The 22393-nt window shown below is 34.6% G+C and overlaps 1 protein-coding gene across 1 annotated transcript in view; it reads right to left on the bottom strand.

The window, feature by feature from the left end:
* The window catches only part of LOC138700939 (farnesol dehydrogenase-like), a 77929-nt gene that overhangs the window by 6311 nt on the left and 49225 nt on the right, over positions 1 to 22393 (bottom strand). The window contains exons 3-5 of the mRNA XM_069827381.1: positions 15332 to 15500; positions 2996 to 3125; positions 1274 to 1406 (exon numbers count right to left, since the gene is read on the bottom strand). Of these exons, the coding sequence (XP_069683482.1) occupies positions 1274 to 1406; positions 2996 to 3125; positions 15332 to 15500 (432 nt within the window). The remainder of the gene's footprint in view (positions 1 to 1273; positions 1407 to 2995; positions 3126 to 15331; positions 15501 to 22393) is intronic.

Genomic DNA, 22393 nt, shown 5'->3' with positions numbered 1-22393 from the left:
CGCCTACAAATTGGCCAAATGGCACAACATGATCAGCCAAACATTCATTTATATACCTATCAGCTGTTAGTCTTCCATTTTCAACAAAAACCAACTCTGTACGAGCATCCGTACACACTCCTGCCCAAACCATCACTCCACCACCTCCATACGGCACATTTTCGGAAATGCAACACTGTGAAAATCGTTCTCCCCTCCTTCTCCAAACTCTTTCACGTCCATCAGGTGAGCACAGATTGAAACGGGACTCATCGGTGAACAGAACACAGCTCCACTGTCCATTTCTCCAATCCTTGTGATCATTTGCAAAACGCAGTCGTTCAACTCGATGCATCCTGAGAAGTCTGGGACCAGTTGCAGGTCTACTTGATATCAGTCCACTTGCTTTCAACCTCCTTCCAACTGTGTTGGCCGAAATTGGGCGTCCATGCATGTTAACAAATTGCTGGGCTACACTAGTAGCTGGCAGGTTGCGCTCCCTAAGAACTCTCAACACCATATACCTGTCTTCATTTGGATTTGTAGCTCTTGGACGACCCGAACCTGGTCTTCTGGTATATTCTAGGGTCTCTCTATATCGTTTTATGGCATCATGGGTTGTGCTTCTAGCCATATTCATAACATTTGCAATGTAACGTACACTGCGTCCATCATCGTAAAGGGCTACAGCTCGAGCCACATCTTCAGGTCGCATCTTGTTTTAAGACAAATGTTACAACCCCACTTAAACTCAGAAAATGTAAAAATAAAGAAATAACGAATGGTAACGATAATGAAGAACAAAATGGTTGAGACAAAATTGTTATAGCTGAGACTCCGAATGCAAAATTGGAATATTTGGTTGTAATGGATTGTTTATAAAACAAAAAACAATAAAAAATGTATACATGTCTCCATAACAACAGATGGCTACCATAATATTGTATGTTTTGCAAAATACCAGCAAATATTAAAGTGTCGGTTTTTTTTTGTCCCTGAGTGTATTTCCCCCAACGAGTGATTACTATAATCAGAAAAATGCTTTCTGCATGAAGGCAGTGCATAGATGATCATAGCGAGGTGTGATCTGTGATAGCGAGAACTCGCCAAGTGTGTGGAGGAAGGCTCTTCGCCTCTTTCTCGCAACACATTTCTCGCTAGCGAAAACTCTTCAAGTGTGTTAAGGGCCTTAGGGAGGCTTTAGAGCCCGACGTACTACCCCTGCTGCAGAAAATACCTACAGCGGAAGTGTCGCTCGTTGCAATATCTAGTAGGCTGAGGCGGATCTACTCACTGTGACGCGTATCTTGGAGTTCATCTGCACCAGCTCCCTCCGGAGTCCTTCCGTTAGGGAGACGTTCGCAGCTTTGGAGGCGGCGTACATGAACACCGGGTCGCTGACGGGAGGAACGATGTGGCCTGAAACACTGAGTGGCACGCAAGCAACAGGGTCAGTCTTACTCCTTATCCCAAGCAAATAGCTGTATGTTCTTCACAACACCTCCAGTTGAGTTTAATTACGACCTAGTTAATTAGGTTGACCAGACGTCCCTGATTTCCGGGGACAGCCCCGGTTTTGAGTTGCTGTCCCCGGGGAGCAAATGTCCCCGTTTTTGTCCCCAGCAGTTTTCCTACCGATATGGACAAAAATCACGATTCTACTTGCAAAAGTTACCGAACAAGAGGTTTTTAAACATTTGAGAATTTTTTTTTTGTTTCTAAAAAAAACTATTAACTTTCCACCAATATGATATAGTTTTTTTATTGCATGCAACATGAGCTATTCGGTGTGAAAATCTCCAAGGCTATTTCACTTCCACCCTGTGTAGTGCAATTAAAATTTAAATGTGTTGTGACTGCGACAGAAGTGTTGAAAATTGGTTATAGCGCCACATCATTGGCAGTGACAAAAGTGCGCAATATTTGTTCAGTGGCGGGTGGAGCTCTACTTTGAATAACTGCTCAGTTGATAAAGTGTCGTTAAATATTTGACTGAAAATTGTATAACAAAACTTTTATGGTCATCTAGAATAATTATAGTTTACACAGTATAAAAGCTCTTTAAGCTCAAAATTAAGACATCTGTCTTCATTTATAAATGTTATTTTTGAAGTAAATACTGTAAAAGCAATTAATTTTTACAGGTTTACATAAAATAGTTGTTCGTATATTGTAATTGGTCTACTTACGAAAAACCATCATTTAGATGTGACTTACTTACTTGCGGCTTTTAAGGAACCTCACGTAAGCCCGCCATCGGTCCCTATCCTGAGCAAGATTAATCCAATCTCTATCACCATATCCCACCTTCCTCAAATCCATTTTAATATTATCCTCCCATCTACGTCTCGGCCTCCCCAAAGCTCTTTCCACGTCAGTTCTCCCAACTAACACTCTATACGCATTTCTGGATTGCCCACACGTGCGACATGCCCTACCCACCTCAAACTTCTGGATTTAATGTTCCTAATTATGTCAGGTGAAGAATACAATGCGTGCAGTTCTGTGTTGTGTAACTTTCTCCATTCTCCTGTAACTGCATCCCTTTAAGCCACAAATATTTTCCTAAGGACCTTATTCTCAAACACCCTTAACCTATGTTCCTCTCTCAAAGTGAGAGTCCAAGTTTCACAACCATACAGAACAACCGGTAGTATAATTGTTTTATAAATTCTAACCTCCAGATTTTTTGAAAGCAGACTAGATGCCAGAAGCTTCTCAACCGAATAATAATAGGCATTTCCCATATTTATTCTGTGTTTAATTTCCTCACGAGTGTCATTTATATTTGTTACTGTTGCTCCAAGATATTTGAATTTTTCCACCTCTTCGAAGGATAAGTCTCCAATTTTTTTAGATGTGACACGGAAGTTAAATACCAGACTCTATAAAGAGTAGTAACTGATATCCGGATTTTACCTATTCTATTTTTATGCTGTTTTTCTTGAAATTTCGATTTTAATAATCACGTTCCAGTGACAGTCTATAAGAAATAAAGTGGCTCAGCATGTCGTACCTGTTTATATGTACGATGTGTCCGTCATCCACATTCCTCTCTTTCATGGACTGCAGGGCCTCTTTGGTGCAGATGCTGAGTCCTAGGATGTTGAGCTCCAGAATGTATCTCCAGTTCTCGATGGGGCCATCTGCAACATTGAGTTTCATTTACATTGGCCGCAGAACTGTGATAATAACAAATGATGAGAATGATGATGCCATCATCATCATTATTGTTGCTCCCTCTACAATATTTTATGGTAATCAGGCATTTTAACAATTAATATAGTTCGTGTACAGTGCTCCGTTCTAATGGAAACCGTAGTTAGTTGTCGATGATAAATAAAACAATCAGTTGATCACATCTTCAGCTTTGTTTGCTTATTTATTTCATGCTCGACCATGCCGAAATGTACTAATTATACACCTGGTAGCAGACCTTTAATGCATGTCATTAAAGTACACCTACTCATTAAAGGTCAGGTCTTTCAGCTAATGACGACTCAGATTACAACTGTTCAGCCAATGACAGGTCAGCTTTCTACCGTTATAAAACCGCAAGTATCGATTATTCTCGGATATGCAATCGAAAGAGAATTAGCGAAAAGTCACGGAGGCTGGAAATCCAATACTGTCGCAGAAGGTTATGTTCTGTTACTATAATAATTAGCGTTAATTGTAAATAATATTCAAATAAATTCAATTTGTCATCTCGTTTTTCAATGTCTAATTTAATTTCAATGTTATCTCTGTAGGTTCTTATGGCCTAGCAAGGTCAATGTGCACATCTGTTCCTCGGAAAAAATCAATACTTTAGCGTCTGCGCACATCTCACAACATACGGGACATTGCTCCAGGTCAGATACAATAAAATTAATAATATCAAGTTAGAAATATAGTCGAGCATAAAAAGTCGTATGAAACTCGCCTATAATGGTAATTAAGAAGCTCGTATGAAAATTATGAAACTCGCTTGCACTCGTTTCATAAATATCCATACTCACTTCTTAATTACCTTCATTATAGGCTCGTTGCATAATGTACTATTATAGTCGTTTTAACGTGGAACGTTTTTCTGCGTAACAACTTGAGAAGAACTGTAAGAAATATTACAACATTGTGCCTTACGGGAGTTGTGTCGATGCAACCCACAACGCATTCGTTTGTGGGTAAGCTTCATTTGTTTATTCATGGCTCAGGTTATGCTTCTGCTACAAAATTGATGAAATGAAATGCGTGTCCCACGCCTATTATGTTGATGCACACATAAATTAGAAAATACCAAGCGTAAAAGACGCTTCACGGTCCATTTTCGGTGCAAATAAAGCTGATGTTGCCATCTGTTGGTTTAGCATGAACACTATCAGGTGCCCAAAGCATGGGACGGAAAAACGATCCGAAATTTCGCTTTGAAAGTTTGCCGCCAAAGGGAAAGGAATGCTTCACGTGCTCGTAATGCTGGGATTATCTCAACACTACAGACATGTGACATGAAGCGTTCTAAATTTGTTTTTATATCTTAAGAGGTTATGTGCATAGCAGAATTTCCTGAAAGAAACCACCAGCCATCCGTATGTCGTCTATTTATATAGGCAATTCCAGCAATTAAGATGACTTATTAATAAATAAATAAATAAATAAAAATAAAAATTAAAATAAAAAATAAATAATTAAAAATTAAAATAAATATAGAAATAAAAATTAAAATATAAAATATAAAAAATAAAAAATAAAAAAATTACAAATTAAAAAAAATAAAAATAAAAAACATAAAAATACAGTAAAAAAATAAAAAATGAAAAAATAAAAATAAATAAAAAATAAAAACATAAAAATAAAAAATAAATACAAAATTTAAATTAAAATTAAAAATTAAAAATGGACCTCATTAAAGTACACCTATGCATTAAAGTTCAGGTGTTCCACCAATCAGAAAATAGCATTGTAGCAATATGAAAGCGCAAGTATCGATTATTGTCGGATATGCAATCGAAAGACAACTAGCGAAAAGTCACGGAGGCTGGAAATCCAATACTGTCGCAGAAGGTTATGTTCTGTTACTATAATAATTAGCGTTAATTGTAAATAATATTCAAATAAATTCAATTTGTCATCTCGTTTTCCAATGTCTAATTTAATTTCAATGTTATATCAAGATTAATGTTTATTTTACTCTCTAGATTATATCAAGGTCAATGTGGACATTTGTTTCTCGGAAAAAATCAATACTTTTGCGTCTGCGCACATCTCACAATTTACGAGCTATTGCACAAGGTCAGTTCCGCTCTTCAATATAGAATTAATATCACTACCTAAAAAATTAATACAAAATAATATTACTGCAATTAAAAAGAATCGTAGTGAAAATGGCAATCAAGCTCTTGATTTAGGATCAGATCTATATAATCATCACTATACAAGATAACTAAAAAAGTCAGATAAGAACTTCTGAATAATTTTAAGTTAGAAATATGGTCGAGTATAAAAAGTCGTATGAAACTTGACTATAATGGTAGTTAAGACGCTCGTATGAAAAATTATGAAACTCGCTTGCGCTCGTTTCATAAACATACTCGCGTCTTAATTACTACCATTATAGGCTCGTTGCATAATGTACTATTAATGAAATTAATTTAAGGAAGCGAGATGGCCTCAGCTAGTTGGCAGTGGTGCCGATACTTTTACACAGGGAAGGGCTCTGTGCAGTACGATATCAACATGGCCCTTATGTTTATGTATGACTGCCAGAAAGGAAATGATAAACCACAAAACAGCGCTGCGTTCTTATCACAAAGCTTAACTCTTATAATTTCCTAGTCAGTGTAGAAACCAGCCTCTGATTCCCAAGAACACTGGGTCCACGAACTTCTTAAACGGTTTTGATGTAATAGGTTTACTGTACAGTGAATTGTGTACGAAGCTGCGATCTGACAGATTACAAATTAATATAATCAACGAGTAACAAGACCGGGGCTGCATTAGGGCGCGGGATCGAGTCCAGTTAGGGCTGACCACTCGATTGGGTTTATTCGAGGTTTTATTTAGTTGTAAAACGAATATTAGGTAAGCTCATGTCTAACGTTATTATCTCTTCCATCGAAAGTAGGTGACAGGTGATATGTCATCCTTTCATACCATTTGTAAGGCTAGTTATGCCTGACATTCAAACAGCTTATCTCCACACCCATTGAAAATTAGACACATGTTTGTATGAACTTCTTTTTTACTCGGAATAGTCCATACTACCCCCCTCCTCTCCAAATTGCAATCCCCTAAACATATTTGTCATTTCTACTGAATCACACTCTATATGGAAGGGCTTCAGCGTTCGAAACTTATATTTTATTTTGCTTAAGGGGAAGGACCTACAGGAAATATCTTTTCTCATATTATTTTAAGTAGAGCCTCTATTTCCCTAACTTAGTTTCATATGAATGTATGAAGCCCTTTTAAATATACAATATTTTCACTTTTGTCACAAACATAACAAAATGCGAAAAAATATATAGTAGCCTATTGTAATAGTACATTATGCAACGAGCCTATAATTAAGGTAATTAAGAAGCGAGTATGGATATTTATGAAACAAGCGCAAGCGAGTTTCATAATTTTCATACTAGCTTCTTAATTGCCATTATAGGCGAGTTTCATACGAATTTTTATGCTCGACCATATTTCTAACTTGATATTATTAATTTTATTTGAGCAATGTTCCGTATGTTGTGAGAAGTGCGCAGACGCGAAAGTATTTTATTTTTTCCGAGGAACAGATGTCCACATTGACCTTGCTAGGCCATAAGAACCTACAGAGATAACATTGAAATTAAATTAGACATTGAAAAACGAGATGACAAATTTAATTTATTTGAATATTATTTACAATTAACGGTAATTATTAGTAATTATTTAGTAACAGAACATAACCTTCTGCGACAGTATTGGATTTCCAGCCTCCGTGACTTTTCGCTAATTCTCTTTCGATTGCATATCCGAGAATAATCGATACTTGCGGTTTTATAACGGTACAAAGCTGACTTGTCATTGGCTGAACACATGTAAGCTGAGTTATCATTGTCTGAAGACCTGTACTTTAATGAGTAGGTGTACTTTAATGACATGCATTAAAGGACAGCTACCAGGTGTATAATTAGTACATTTCGGCATGGTCGAGCATAAAGAAAATTATATATCTGCTCTCATGAGTATATTCTCTTAAATGAAAGTTAAAAGACTGCTAATCAATTTTGTTTGATGATTTTTTAGAAATTTTAATTTTTATAGGCCTATTTGTATTTTGCATTTTTATGAAGAGAAATAAAAACTACACGTCTATTTTTAACTTATACTTTAATTTGTAATTTGACAATTTCCTCTTACATAATTATTCATGTATAATTTGAGAATATGCCCTGGAAATTTTATTCAGTTATCTCTATTATTGTCTGAGATATTACATATTAAATGTTTAAAAATGTAAAATAAACTAACTCCGGATATATTGAAGGGGACTGGAGCGCAGCGGCTATTTAAAATGGCGTAAAAGCAATTATTTTCTTCCTAACGACATTGAAATTTCGCTCAAATGATGTCAATACTACGAAGTACTTTTAAACTAAATATAAAAATAAAAATGTTAATTTTTACATATATTTGGTCATTCGTGTAGGTCCTGTCCCTTAATTGTAGTATTACAATTTATGTAGAAATAAATATTTTTACTTTATTTTAATATTACACAATATTCCTCCTGTCAACACAAGGGCGTGACAGACCACGTGGCAATAAGCACCACCGATTCATCGTTCCAGAAATGTGAGATTTAGATGATGTGTCACCTAACGGCTAAAATGCACAGGAGCTCCTTCGTGCTGGAAGAACATGCTCGTCATTGTAGCTAAGGAAACTACAAACGACCTTTTCTTTAACATCCATTACGAACAGTTCTTAGACGGTCTCAGAAGAGCGACACGTAGGTCTACTATTTCTTTGTGCGTACCTAGTCATTTGTCGCTCGTTCATACCATTTGTAAAACTTGTTATCCGTAACATTCAAACGGCTGCATCTCAACAGCTATTGAAAATTGAGCACATGTTTACGCTGTGTGAATTTCTGTACTCGAAATAGTCTATATTACCACTCCTTAAAATATTTACTACTAGCCATACCCGTGCGCTCCGCTGCACCTGTTAGAAATAAATATAAAGTAATTATATAATTAAAATAGGACTTTTGATCCAGGGAACAACTTTTACAACAGCGCAAGATAATCTGCTTCGCTCATTGCCGAATTTTTTTTTTTTGCATTGCATTTATTGCATATATATTTTATGTATTTTAACACGATTCAATTGAGCATAGTTACAATTTGAATTATAAAATAATGGATTGCTAAGCTAACGTACTATTACTGCATACTAAATCAATACATTCTCGTTGTTCGTTAATTCTCTTAGATAAAAATGAATATGTTCATAAACATTATTATAAGAAATACAGGAAATGAATATACAGAATAACCTATCAGGTTTTCTGTGCATAAGAAGCTATTTTAATCTTACCTGTCCTCAATTCACTCACAAGTTACTGTAATAACATTATAGCATTATGTCCATCCAGAGAAACTACACTTTCCAATGATGAAATAATAATTAATTGTACAAATCGATTAATTTAGCTTCTGATATTACTTCATACAAACACAGAAACATTCTCTGTAGCCCATGTTTAATAGCTTTCGATTGTTGATGTCCAAGGCCCCTGTTTCGATTGTTGTTGTCCAAGCCCCTTATAGACGAGTCATTTGTTCTTAATTCATTGCACCGTCTTAGATGGCGTTATTTTAATTTTAAAACTCATTTATCTCATTAAATATCAGTCCTATCAAAATTTTGTGAAGAATAAAACTTATCGGAAATCATTTTTAAAGAAACTTTTTTATGTAACATTTTACACAAAAATCAATAATAAGCGAGATATTTCGATTTATTTAATTCAGGCCCCCTTATAACCCTCCTTTTAAATAAAGTATTTTGAATGCCATATAGCCTAAAATCTAAGTTACAACGAACTTAATTTATATTCCAATTTTCATATAAATCCGTTCAGCTATTATCGCGTGAAAAGGTAACAAACATACAGACAGACATATAAACAAAAATTTCAAAAATACGATTTTCGGTTTCAGGGTGGTTAATTATATATGTTAGGACCAATTATTTTTGGAAAATCGAAAATTACCAGAAAAATTTAGCTACAGATTTATTATTAGTATAGATTCGTCTTGAATCACCCTGTACGTATTTGTGAAGTGTCTGTAGTTGAAACTGCCAGGAAGGAAGGGGAGAGGAGAGCCGGATCTGGGCAAGGGTAAAATAATTTTCTGTGTTTGAGATGTGGATGGTAACTAATATTATCAAGTGACAAACGCTTTGGAGCAGTGCAGCTTATAAACTGTCATTCGAACAATTGAATAATGAAGTCTCTAACCCGTGTGGCAATCTACACAGACGACTGCGAAAGTGGTGCAGGATATGGGCGCTTAATGGGCTGCAGTGCTCGAGCCTGCCATGATAAACAAAATACCCTAATCCCCGTCGGTCTTTTCGAGAGAAGTTTTGTTTTTAAATAGGCCTATCTGTGCGAAAGTAATTGATTGACATTTTAATTTTATGAAACGTAAAAAAATCTACACGTATTTATGACATTTAATACTCAATTATTAAAATACTCTCCCAAACGTATAAAAATACAGATATTTAGATTAATTAATGTAGGCTTGTGTTGTTATACAGGTAAAATCTCAAACTATTCGCGTACAGCAGTAATAGCACTCATGTTAAAAAGGAGATCGAAATAAATGTCATAATTATAGCGGAATACATTTGTTAAATTCATGTTATAAAATATATGTGAAAATAATAAATACAATTTATCCACAACGGCAGAAGTAAAGCTGTCAGAAGAACAATATGGCTTAGAAAAGGAAGATCTTGTCAACATGAAATCTTGACAACAAAATTGATAATTCAGAAAAGATGTGTATTTAACCTCCTAACCTACCTTCCTTACGTAGATTACGAAAAAGAGTTCTACAGAGCAGATAGAAACAAGCTCTAGAACATCTATAATAAATCTGTAGCCAAAACTTTTCTGGTAATTTTCGATTTTCCAAAAATAATTTGTGTTAACATGTATAATTAACCATCCTGAAACCGAAAATCGCTTTTTTGAAATTTTTGTTTGTATGTCTGGATGTTTGTTACCTTTTCACGCGATAATGGCTGAACCGATTTATATGAAAATTGGAATATAAATTAAGTTCGTTGTAACTTAGATTTTAGGCTATATGATATTCAAAATACTTTATTTAAAAGGGGGGTTATAAGGGGGCTTGATTTAAATAAATCGAAATATCTCCCTTATTATTGATTTTTGTGAAAAATGTTACATAACAAACGTTTCTTTAAAAATAATTTCCGATACGTTTTATTCTACACAAAATTTTGATAGGACTGATATTTAATGAGATAAATGAGTTTTAAAATTACAGTAACAACGCCATCTAAGGCGCTGTACTGAAATAAAAACAAATGACTTCGTCTATAAGGGGCCTTGGACAACAACAATCGAAAGCTATTAAACACAGCCTACAGAGAATGTTTGTGTGTGTGTATGAAGTAATATCGGAAGCTGAGTAATTGTTTAATTTTTCTGCCGAAAAATTGCTTAAAGAATTAAAAATCTTGTAAATACACCGCATTATATCAATGTATTACAAAGTTTTATAGGCCTACATAAAAATCACGCAAATTTCAGACCATTTACCCACAAACACATAACTAAAGGCATGGCTCTAGAATTTATAACAAATTAATTAGGAAATACCCTCATCTATTTAACTCAAACAGTTTGATTGTTTAATTATTATTTCACCATTGGAAAGTGTAGTTTCTCTAGAGGGACATAATTTTCTACAACGTTATTACAGTAACTTCTGAAACATATAGCAAGTAATATAAAGTATACACATTAAAACTAACTGATATGTCAATCTTCATTAAACTATGGTTGCATGTAATAACAATTAAGAAACATGTTAAAGGAATTGTCATTGCACCAAATGAGTGTCTCTGGACCAAAATGATCGCATTTTAATTATTTAAATACAATGTAAATTAAGTAACATATTAAGCGATTTATCCTTCTATCAAATACGAATGTTCCCTGGATCAAACGTCCTATTTTAATTATGTAATTACTTTATATTTATTTCTAACAAGTGCAGCGGAGCGCACGGGTACGGCTAGTAATACATAACAAATAATGCTCCCAACATTTACTAAATTCAGTAAAATTATTACAAGACTAGAATACCAATAAGGACAGAACAGACATAAAAGAAATCACTATACAGGAATTGAAATAAGGCTGTAGTCTTTAGGCCATGATCTTATATACTGGGTGAAACTAAGTAATGTAATTAGTCTCGGGAGGTTATTCCTTGCGATATTTAAAACAAAAAAGTTTAATACAATTTTGCTATTTTTGTTTCCTTTTCGAGATAAAAATTGTTTTATATGAAACATTTCATAGAGTGTTTTGGGAAAGCCATTGATCTTAATTCCCAATATGCTCAGATGTTGAAGACAGCAGTGTATTATGATAATGAATGATTGAAAGAATTTTAGTTTTGTCCTTTAAATGTGCAGAAATTTGATCCAAACAAATGTAACATTTCAAAATACCTTTGCAGAAGGCTCTTAAGTTTACACAAATTTAAACAGCTTTTTGAGTATTTTCCGGAGAAACTCAAAACAATTACGTTGGTCAAAGGTGAATACTGAATCAGTTTTTAAATTGTTGCTTTCAACTGGCTGAAATTAAGAACATAATAAACAATTTAAAAATAAGGAAAGACTCAATAAAGTATGCAGTTGTGCCATGATTATCATCAAAATAAAAGCGAAAAATCTCTTTGATATTGAAAATGATATCATTGCGTGTGTGTGTGTGTGTGTTTGTGTGTGTGTGTGTGTGTCAACATAAAGTTCAGATTTGAGAAGCTACTTTCTGAAAACACGAGCACATTTATCGTATTAATTATTTTTTACTAAGTACTGAACATTTTTTATTTTATGTTCAACGTTTATGGTTATATTTTTAAATACAACGTAAATGTATGTTAACAACGAATTTTTGTTTTATTTTGTAAATCATCTCGGGATCCTCTTCAGCCCTATACGCGATCCCCCAAAGGGTCGGGGGGGGGGTCGTGACCCACACTTTGGGAACCACTGTGTTAGAGTGTTAAAACCAAAAAATAGTCTGCTGGAACCGATTAGGGCTCTATAAAGGCTAAGTATAATCCTTCGCCATTTTGGTTCTTTCGTTGCCGTTCTCAGCACGCAGAAGAGAACGATCTTCATCGCACCGTTAAACATCATGACGTCGTAGCTCTCTTGATAGCCAATCAACCGTGCTGTAATTATCAGGTCATAGATAAATGTCTAAGGAAAGCATAGGAAAAAATTCGAAATCAATATTTTTTTGGAAAGTGAGAAAAAAATAGGCTAACTTCGAAATGATATTTTAATTAAATATGCAAACTCACGATTAACTCGAAAATTTTAAGCAATGGAAACATTTTGAAAACAAATCTCAAATCAGCGCGATGATTTCTATGAGAATCCGCAGATCTAATACACCAGTTTAGTCTATCTGCATACGAAAGTCCGCCAGGAAAAAACGCTCCCTTCTTTAACTCGCCGAAACTCGCAAGTCAGTAACTATTGTGATCAGCGGCCACTTTTAAAAGTAATTTTCATTCTTTCTAAACATTTGTCTCGCTTTGACACCCCATCTAAAGTGAAAAATAAAAAAGTTTGTCGCTTATCAACTTTTGAGGGTATCAATGCTTATTTCGAACGGATAACTTCGAAGTTAGAATTTTTTTCTCACTTTCCATAAAAGGACTCACGATTAAATCGAAAACCTTGAGTAACGGAAACATTTTGAAAACAAATCTGAAATTAGCGCGATGATTTCTATGAGAATCTGCAGTTCTAATAGACCAGTTTAGTCTATCTGCATACGAAAGCCCGCCAGGAAAAAACGCTCCTTTGTTTAACTCACCGAAACTCGCAAATCAGAAAATTTTGTGATCAGCGGCCACTTTTAATAGTAATATGCGTTACAAGAGCGGTATGTTGATGTTTTCATGTTCGAGGAAAAGATTGAAAAAGTGAAACGTAGTTGAGCGAATATCGTTTATTACATACCTGAAAGAGGAATTTCTAATTAGTTGCAATGAAATCTCAATCTTGGTTTCTGTTCAATGACGGCAATTTTGGAAAACAAAAATATCTCTCTTCAACATTGTTGCTATAAAATGTTTTCTGTGTTTACTATATTGCAGCAGGCCGTGATATACGTCTGTCTTTTTTTTTCCCAGTCTATAAATGCGAACTTAAAACAAACGATAAGGTTATGTAATGATTTATTTTTCATTTTAATATTTTAACAATATTATTTATATAACATATTGCAGTAATAACATCGGCAAGTTTGTTGATTTTTTCACAGCTTCCTTAATGTTACTTGCATCATGAATGCAGTAACTTTAGTGGAGTTGTAGAGTTTACTTAATTTTTGCAAATATTTAAAAACAATAATTAACAGTGCAATTTAGGTGAAATTGCAGTGGTAAGTTTCCAATTTATAATTATTACTATGTTAAACGTCTCTAAAAATTATATGTTAAAATTTTAAAGCAGTAAAATGAATATATCTCTTAAGTGGTAAGAAGAGGGAAATTGTTATGTGTGTTACGTTGGAAATACTGAATGTGGTATTTCACACTTACCGCGTATTGGTTTTGTGCGGAAAGCAAGCAAATACGCACGATCTCGCACAAAAGTAATTTTCATTCTTTCTAAACATTTCTCTTGCTTTGACACCCCATCCAAAGTGAAAAATAAAAATGTTTGTCGCTTATAAACTTTTGAGGGTGTCAATGCTTATTTCGAACGGATAACTTCGAACTTATATTTTTTCTCACTTTCCATAAAAGGACTCATGATTAAATCGAAAACCTTAAGTAATGGAAACATTTTGAAAACAAATATGAAATCAGCGCGATGATTTCTATGAGAATCCGCAGATCTAATAGACCAAAGTTCAGTGTCTCTGCATGTGGAAGTCCGACAGGCGAGAGTTCTTTGTTTAACTCGCCGAAACTCGCAAACTAGTAAATATTTTGAGCAACAGCTACTTATAAAATTAGTTTCCATTTTTTCTAAACATTTCTCTTGTTTTGACCCCCCATATGAAGTGAAAAATAAAAAGTTTGTCGCTTATTAATTTTTAGGGTGTCAATGCTTATTTTGAACGGATCACTTCGAAGTTAGTATTTTTTCTCACTTTCCAAAAAAGTTACCGATTTCGAATTTTTATAATAAGTTAATAATATAATAATACTAATAATAATGTTTTGTTGTCGCTGGTAGAGTTAGGGCCATAAGGCCTTCTCTTCCACTCAACCAGCCTTAATCAATACAATACAGATTTAAATTACAAATATTTACACTACACTTAAAAAAGGTTCTCCAGCAATATTCTTCAGTTAAGTTTTAACGACTAGTAGACTACATATTTATTTAAATTTAGATAAACCTGTAAGGTAAAGTAATAACTTAATTTATGAGCTAATGTAATTCAATCAATTATAATTAATTTGAGATTTGAGATAGCTAGTAAAATGATGAAAATTAATTTAATATAAGCTTACTAGAACTATGTTACAGGGAGGAAAAAAATATATATATATATATAAATCTAAAATATATTTCTATAATTAGAATATTAATGTAATTGCCATTAGAGGTTTTGTAAATCTATTTAGAGAAATTAATGATAATAATAAGAATGGACAGATGTTAGTTTCTTTATATGTAATAAATATTAATCAGCAATTAATTTGTTAAGAAAGAATTTATGTAATTTTGACCTAAATGAAGTTATTGTCCAACAACCCCTTACATCACTCGGTAGCGAGTTCCAATTTCTAGCAACTGAAACTGTATAAGATGAAGAATATAAAGATGTCTTTCCTTAGACATTTATCTATGAATCCTGATAATTACAGCCCGGTTGATCATAAGAGCTACGACGTGATAATGTTTAACGATGAGGTGAAGATAGCTCTCGCCTGCTTGCTGAGAACGACAACGAAATAACCAAAGTGGTCTTTTGAGAGCCTTAGAACCGATGGATGCGTCACAGTTTGAAAACCTCTGCTTTAATCTAAGTTGGTGAAATGATTACTCTGCGAATTCATTTGTTGGCGGCTGCCCTTACCAACTAGAGAGTTAGCGCTGGCGGTGCCCGCACTGTTGACGAGGATGTCCACGCCCCCCAGGTTGCTCTTGACCCATCGGAAGACGGAGGACACCTCGTTCTCCAGCGTGAGGTCCGCCTTCACGGGGTACAGCTGCCCGGGTGCGGATTGCAGCGATGCCGACAGTGCCTGCACCCACAACACATAACTACATTAACATGAGGAAATCAAATGGTGATGATTAGAGCCCGGATTTTTATGTAATTACATATTATATTCCTTTCAACCTAACCGTATATAAATTACAAATCTTTGCGAATCTTGTAATTACCATTAATGTATTAAAATTTGATACTACATATTTTTACATATTTACCCCACATTACATATTACACATCGCACACGTCGAGTCAAGGCTTTCACATGGTATTTGTTTTTGGGGATCCGGAACCATGCTGAATGATGTATTTATTGCTCAAAAGCGTATTGTCAGATGCATAGCGGGCGTTGACAGTAGGACCTCTTGTAGGGAACATTTTTTACAATATAATATTCTTACTGTTTATGGTTTATATATTTTTAATGTTTTACTACTAATTTATAAAAATCTGTCTGATTTTCATCAAAATTGTTATTTCCATACCTACGACACTCGTAACAAAAATAGTTTAACTATTCCAGCTCACCACCTTACAAACACTAGTAGAACATATATGGTCTTTGGTATCAAAATATACAACAGTTTGCCTGATGACATCAAATATACAAAAAATTCTCTGAAATTTAGGAATTATATAAAAACGAAATTAATAAAATTGTGTCTCTACAGTCTTGAGGATGCACGCATGGGCCCTTGAAATGAATAATGTTTTTTTTTTTTTATATTTGACTTATTTTACATTAAATTGTAATTGTATATATTTGACCATGTCTGTGCGTACATTATGCCATCGACAATAAAGTTCTGCCTGTCTGTCTGTCTGTCTATCTATCTATCTATCTATCTATCTATCTATCTATCTATCTATCTATCTATCTATCTATCTATCTATCTATCTATCTATCTATCTATCTATCTATCTATCTATCTATCTATCTATCTATCTATCTATCTATCTATCTATCTATCTATCTATCTATCTATCTATCTATCTATCTATCTATCTATCTATCTATCTATCTATCTATCTATCTATCTATCTATCTATCTATCTATCTATCTATCTATCTATCTATCTATCTATCTATCTATCTATCTATCTATCTATCTATCTATCTATCTATCTATGGCTTGGTATTACATAAATCTACGTATTTAGAGGTTTTATTCATTTTTACTTCTCCGAAAGGCAGAAAAAAACTTCTGCTGAAGAAGTTTACAATTTGAAGTACACAGATTTAAAAAGCCTTTTCACCTACCCAAGAAAAGATATATTTCGGAACGAAACATAACGTCCTTAGTTCCAGAAAGTAATAGAGGAACTCATCCCATACCACCCATTGTAAATATGAGTGAATAAAATGCAACCTTTCTCATACAGCTACATTGTATTGTAAAAATCACTCAGAAAGTAGCGTTGCCTTCATGCGGTGGATGGGACGAGGACGACATGATTTGTCTCGAACTATAATTGTTCTGCACACGTCTTAACAAGTCGTTCCCATGCAGTTTGCAATCTTACCCACCCTCTTCCTAATTCTTCCAGGGAAAACCTATGTCAAGTCTGACATGAGACTTTCAGGCTATTGCTTGACCTCTTAATTTTAAATTTAGTAGAGCTGTACGGAAATGGGATTTTCCGAGCAAATAGAAAGTATGGTTTTCGGATGGAATAATCCTACCCTTCTGAATGAGACAGGAATGTCACTTTTCAAACAACAGTTTGTAAATGCCTATAGTTTGACGTTTTAGTAGGTACTTTGTTTCTTACAGGGAGCAGCTAAAATGCATGTGTCCCACATCTCCTATTTTCTCCTAATCCAGTAAAGCGAAACAGTGCTTGCAGTACTGTTGTGTCATTCATTTCACTCAGTTCTCTAGTTTTAGTACTTACAGTATAAAGTATAAACTGCTTTTAACTAACTAAAATGGCCCCTGTATCTTCAACCCTAACGACAAAAATAAAATCATGGATTGCGATGGACAAAGTTTTCACTACAGATGGAAAAATAGTAATGTGTCAAGTGTGCGGTAAAAAAGTCGGGTGCTCTATGAAATCACAACTGGAGAGTCTTACCTATCCTATACCTGCCACATATTGATATTAAATATTTTCATGATTTTACATATTTTGGTACATATTCAGCTTATTTTTCTTACATAAATATGTACATATTGCACAGCTTGATATTACATAAAAATCCGGTTCCCAGACATGACTAAAACCCGGAAGTTAGGGAGAATGCTTTTCTTCACTTCATAGACTGATAGTATACGAAGCAGTTTAATGGAGAAAAACACGTTTCCGCACATTCCGGGACGATAGGGCCAGTTTTCATTTTGCCTTTTTTTTGGCTTATTTTAGATTTCGTTGCCTATTTTAAGGTTTAATGTTTTTTTTTTGCATTTGATGCATATTTTCTGTTATTATGTATACATTAAATAATCAGTACACGGAAAAAATAAGAGCTCCTACAGTGGAGCAGTGAAACCCGGAGTGAGACAAGTTACCAACAGGCTTGGAGCTCACATATTCAGTTTGTCACAGTACCGAACTCCCTATGCAGGACGCGTTTTCGGGTACCTTTTAAATTTCTCCTCCCTTTTCCCCTCTCTTTCAATACAAGAAAAAATTGTACAATATTTTTGCATGCAGGGATCTCTATTGAGAATCTCACTGCACATAAATACACTTAAATTATTTGTGGTGGTTTGCCTACAAACCAGCCCTAAGCTGATTAGTTGCCCGAGAGGATTGGTGGGACCAGTAACTGCTATCATGTTCACACCCGGGACAGTTGGTTTGTCTCTTCTGAGAGGTTCACTTTTTACAGATCCCAAGAAAACATAGCAGAGAGGAAAAAAAATTAACTCTTTGATGGATAGAACCACAGTCTACTATATACAGTCACGAAGCTTGAGTTTTGAGGGTGCTAGAAACAATAGACTATGACGGTACTATTTCGCATTGCCTGTAATGAGGCGATATTAGCGATCCTAGTGGTGAGCAACTATCTAAAGTTTGCATATTTACTACGTATTGAGCTTCGCGACTGTAAGTATATATTAGACTGTGATAGAACCGTATTGAAATCGATTAGCAGGATTAGCACGTTAGTTTGCGCTATTGTTACCGATATGAGTCCATCCACACAATAATATGTTTTTAAATATCCTCCAGTAACTTCGGTGGAAGTAGAACGATCCTTTTCTATCATGAAAAACATTCTCTCTAACAGTTGGACACTTGAGAAATCATCTTGTTGTGGCGTATTACCAAGAAAAGTAAGAGTAAATATTGAAATGTGATATACAGGTTTATTAAATAACGTAGGGTAAAGGTTGGTAATACTGTGATAGGAGTAATATTGTGATACATCTTATTGAGAATTTATTACAATTTTACTGAGCGAGAGAAGGACTGGTTTTGTGCAGCAACTTGCCACGGAGATTTCCTTAATACGTTGGCGCCAAATACCGATCTTCCTTTCGCTCAGTAAAATTCTAATAAATTCTCAAAAAGAACTATCACAATATTACCAACCTTTAGCCCCTATATTAAATTACTGTCTTGATGAGTTTATTTTCGTACAGTAATTTTAAATGCCTATTTTTTTAATGATTTTACTCTCCATTTCCTGAATATTAAGTGCCATTTGTCTGCCTATTTTAGTCAAAATAAATGCTTGAACTTCAGGGCTCCAGTGATGACTGATGAATATAAAAAATATACTGTGAAAACCATGTGGAATATGACGGCAAAAGTGATATAAGATAGCTATTTAGGGAATCTCAACGAAATTTCAACCCTTTTGTACATCAGAATAAATTTAAATGTGCAGAAAATAATTACAGAACATTCCAGTGCTGTAGCAGTAAAATCGAATGAGAATCAGTTGATTCGTTTGTGTGATGAAAATATTCCTATGGCTTTACAGATAAAGTAGATCGCATCCTTAATCTGCCGATAACTGTTTTTAGTTTTCAGAAGTTGGCGAAACTGTTTCTAAAAGAATTATCATCATTCCGTTATTATCCAGCATGCAGTGAGGCTGTTCATGCTCCATTAGGATTTTAATTGCTCTTTTAAATAAAATAATGTAACACATTTTTAATAAGCGCATTTTATAATTTTATTTATGTTCTAGTGTTCCCGTCCCATTCGGGAAATAGTCCTAATAAATGCCACTCGACAATCTGAGCTTCCTAGGTACGTTTTTTCAATAATAGGTTCTATGTAGCTCGAGAATTTACCAGTAAACTCAGATCCTCTCCTGGTATTTCTAATTAGTCTACCTGTGATAATTTCTCTGACATGGTACAGGGTAGAGGGGAAGAGAAGGCCTGATGGCCTTATCTCTACCAGGTTAAAGAGAGAATATCATCGAAATGATAGCCGTCCAAATCTTGGATTTAAAATATCGGCATCCTAATCAATTCAAATGAACAAAAAAGAAAATGTAAAATAATGTTAAAAAAATACATAATGAAATTTTAAAAAAGAATATTCTGCGACAAGATGTGGTGGCTATCAAAACGATAAAAAAATTATTGAAAATAAATAATATACATTGAATATTATAAAGATGAATAGAGACGGTGATTGATGATGTTCAATGAAGATTTTAAAATGGTTGATGCAATTGTCTGAAGAGTCTTATCAGGAACCTTAAATTTTCTGAGAATCTCCAATGTAAACTTGGGAATTGTTCCTCGCGCACCAAACATAAGTCCAGCATGGAAGGTAAATAGCGCGTTTCTCTTCATGTACCTGCTTTGGTTGATCTTCATTAATTTCGAACCTTAACAGTGGGATCAAGAATGAGGCCAGTTTTTTTTTATCTCAGTCAATTATGATGATGTCAGCACGCCGTGTAGATCCTTCCATTGAACTTCCTCATATACTTCGTATTCACCATGTTCCCTTAATCTGTTAGCAATTATTGAGCGGACTGTGTTATGTCTGTCAATTCACAGTAATTCGCCCTGAGGGCAGAAACCTAGCATGTGGGATAGATAGATAGATAGATAGATAGATAGATAGATAGATAGATAGATAGATAGATAGATAGATAGATAGATAGATAGATAGATAGATAGATAGATAGATAGATAGATAGGTAGGTAGGTAGGTAGGTAGGTAGGTAGGTAGGTAGGTAGGTAGGTAGGTAGGTAGATAGATAGATAGGTAGATAGATAGATAGGTAGATAGATAGATAGATAGATAGATAGATAGATAGATAGATAGATAGATAGATAGATAGATAGATAGATAGATAGATAGATAGATAGATAGATAGATAGATAGATAGATAGATAGATAGATAGATAGATAGATAGATAGATAGATAGATAGATAGATAGATAGATAGATAGATAGATAGATAGATAATTAAATAAATAAATAAATAAATAAACAGAAATACATAGAATGTTAGTTGGGAGACCTGAGGGGAAAAAAGGCCTTTGGGAAGGCTGAGACGTAGATGGGAGGATAATATTAAAATGGATTTGAGAGAGGTGGGATATGATGGTAGAGACTGGATTAATCTTGCTAAGGATAGGGACTGATGGCGGGCTTATGTGAAGGCGGCAATGAACCTCGGGGTTCTTTGAAAGTCATTTGTAAGCAAGCAATCAAGCGTGGTTAATACAACATTAATGCAGGTACTGATAATCAGTTGTGAACAGTTTGTCGAAGAACGTGGAAAGCCGTGGGTTGGGTAGATAGGGAATGTAATGAGGAAGACATGAGGTTCGAGATAAGATAGGAAAGCTGAAGGGATGCAGAGATTATAGAGCCGTACACTTGCACCATGTTCCCATCATATCGACATTCATGTGCCGAAACAGCCAATATCACATTTTTGTAACATTACAGTAGATCAGCCGTGGCGAAAAGGCCATGGTGCGCCAAGCCACTGTGTAAGCTGCAACGTGCATAGCACCTATGGAGGGAGGCGGACAACCGAAGGGGAAGTTAATGTTTAGGACGTGTAACGAAGAAAGAAATGAACAAGAAAACATAGGACACATTATCACAACCTAAAATTAACTGTCTTCAGAATGTCTCTGCGACAAAGTTTCAAAATCAGGAATTATGTCACTTACTGCCAATCGTAGTTGATCACGAAGGTATTTGTCTGTCAGTTGGGATCTAAATTTGATTTTTACTATTTTCATTGTTGAAAATAATGTTTCACAAACGTAAGTTACAGCGAACATGGCTTCAACAGAGCAAGCGAAAGAACGAAGCTTCAAATATTTATTTTTTTTCCAAAGATTTGAAAAGTTCAATATCTGTGAAGTCCTTACATCTAGCTTTCATTTAACGTCACATTGTAAATCTGTGAGTTTAAATTGAAAATCTAACCGCATTATTCGTACATCTGCTGTAAAAGAATCGACGTACAGAGATGATGAGATGATAATAATAATAATAATAATAATAATAATAATAACACTTAACCTTTTAATGTTTCATCAGTAACATGTAGTAACTTATAATGCCGTTTTATGTTATACAACCGTTTTCCTAGTAATACTTGTGAACAAATCATACATTTAATATTCTCATCATATTGTAAGCAAAAGAATGCATCCTCCCATCCTACTTGAAACTTCCGTTTTTTATAGAGGTACATGGTTTCGAGAGAGATATTGCGACGATACGCCACTCGCAGGTCCGAGACAAATATACCTTATTTTATTTCATGGAGTGCAGTTTCATAGAAAAGACTTTGCCGACAGACCTTCTACTGCCCCCTACTAATTGGCTGTCATAAATAAATGTCTTCCTTACTGTGACGGAAATCTTGTCTTCACCAATCACAACCCTCGTTCAGAAGAATTGACAGGCTGCCGTCAAATCCACGTGGAGGCAGAGTTGTCGCATCTTTTCCGAATTCCAAGAATCCCATCA

This window comes from Periplaneta americana, chromosome 6, assembly GCF_040183065.1.
Source record: "Periplaneta americana isolate PAMFEO1 chromosome 6, P.americana_PAMFEO1_priV1, whole genome shotgun sequence".
Classification (NCBI taxonomy): Eukaryota; Metazoa; Arthropoda; class Insecta; order Blattodea; family Blattidae; genus Periplaneta; species Periplaneta americana.
This window is presented reverse-complemented; position numbering and strand designations above follow the sequence as displayed.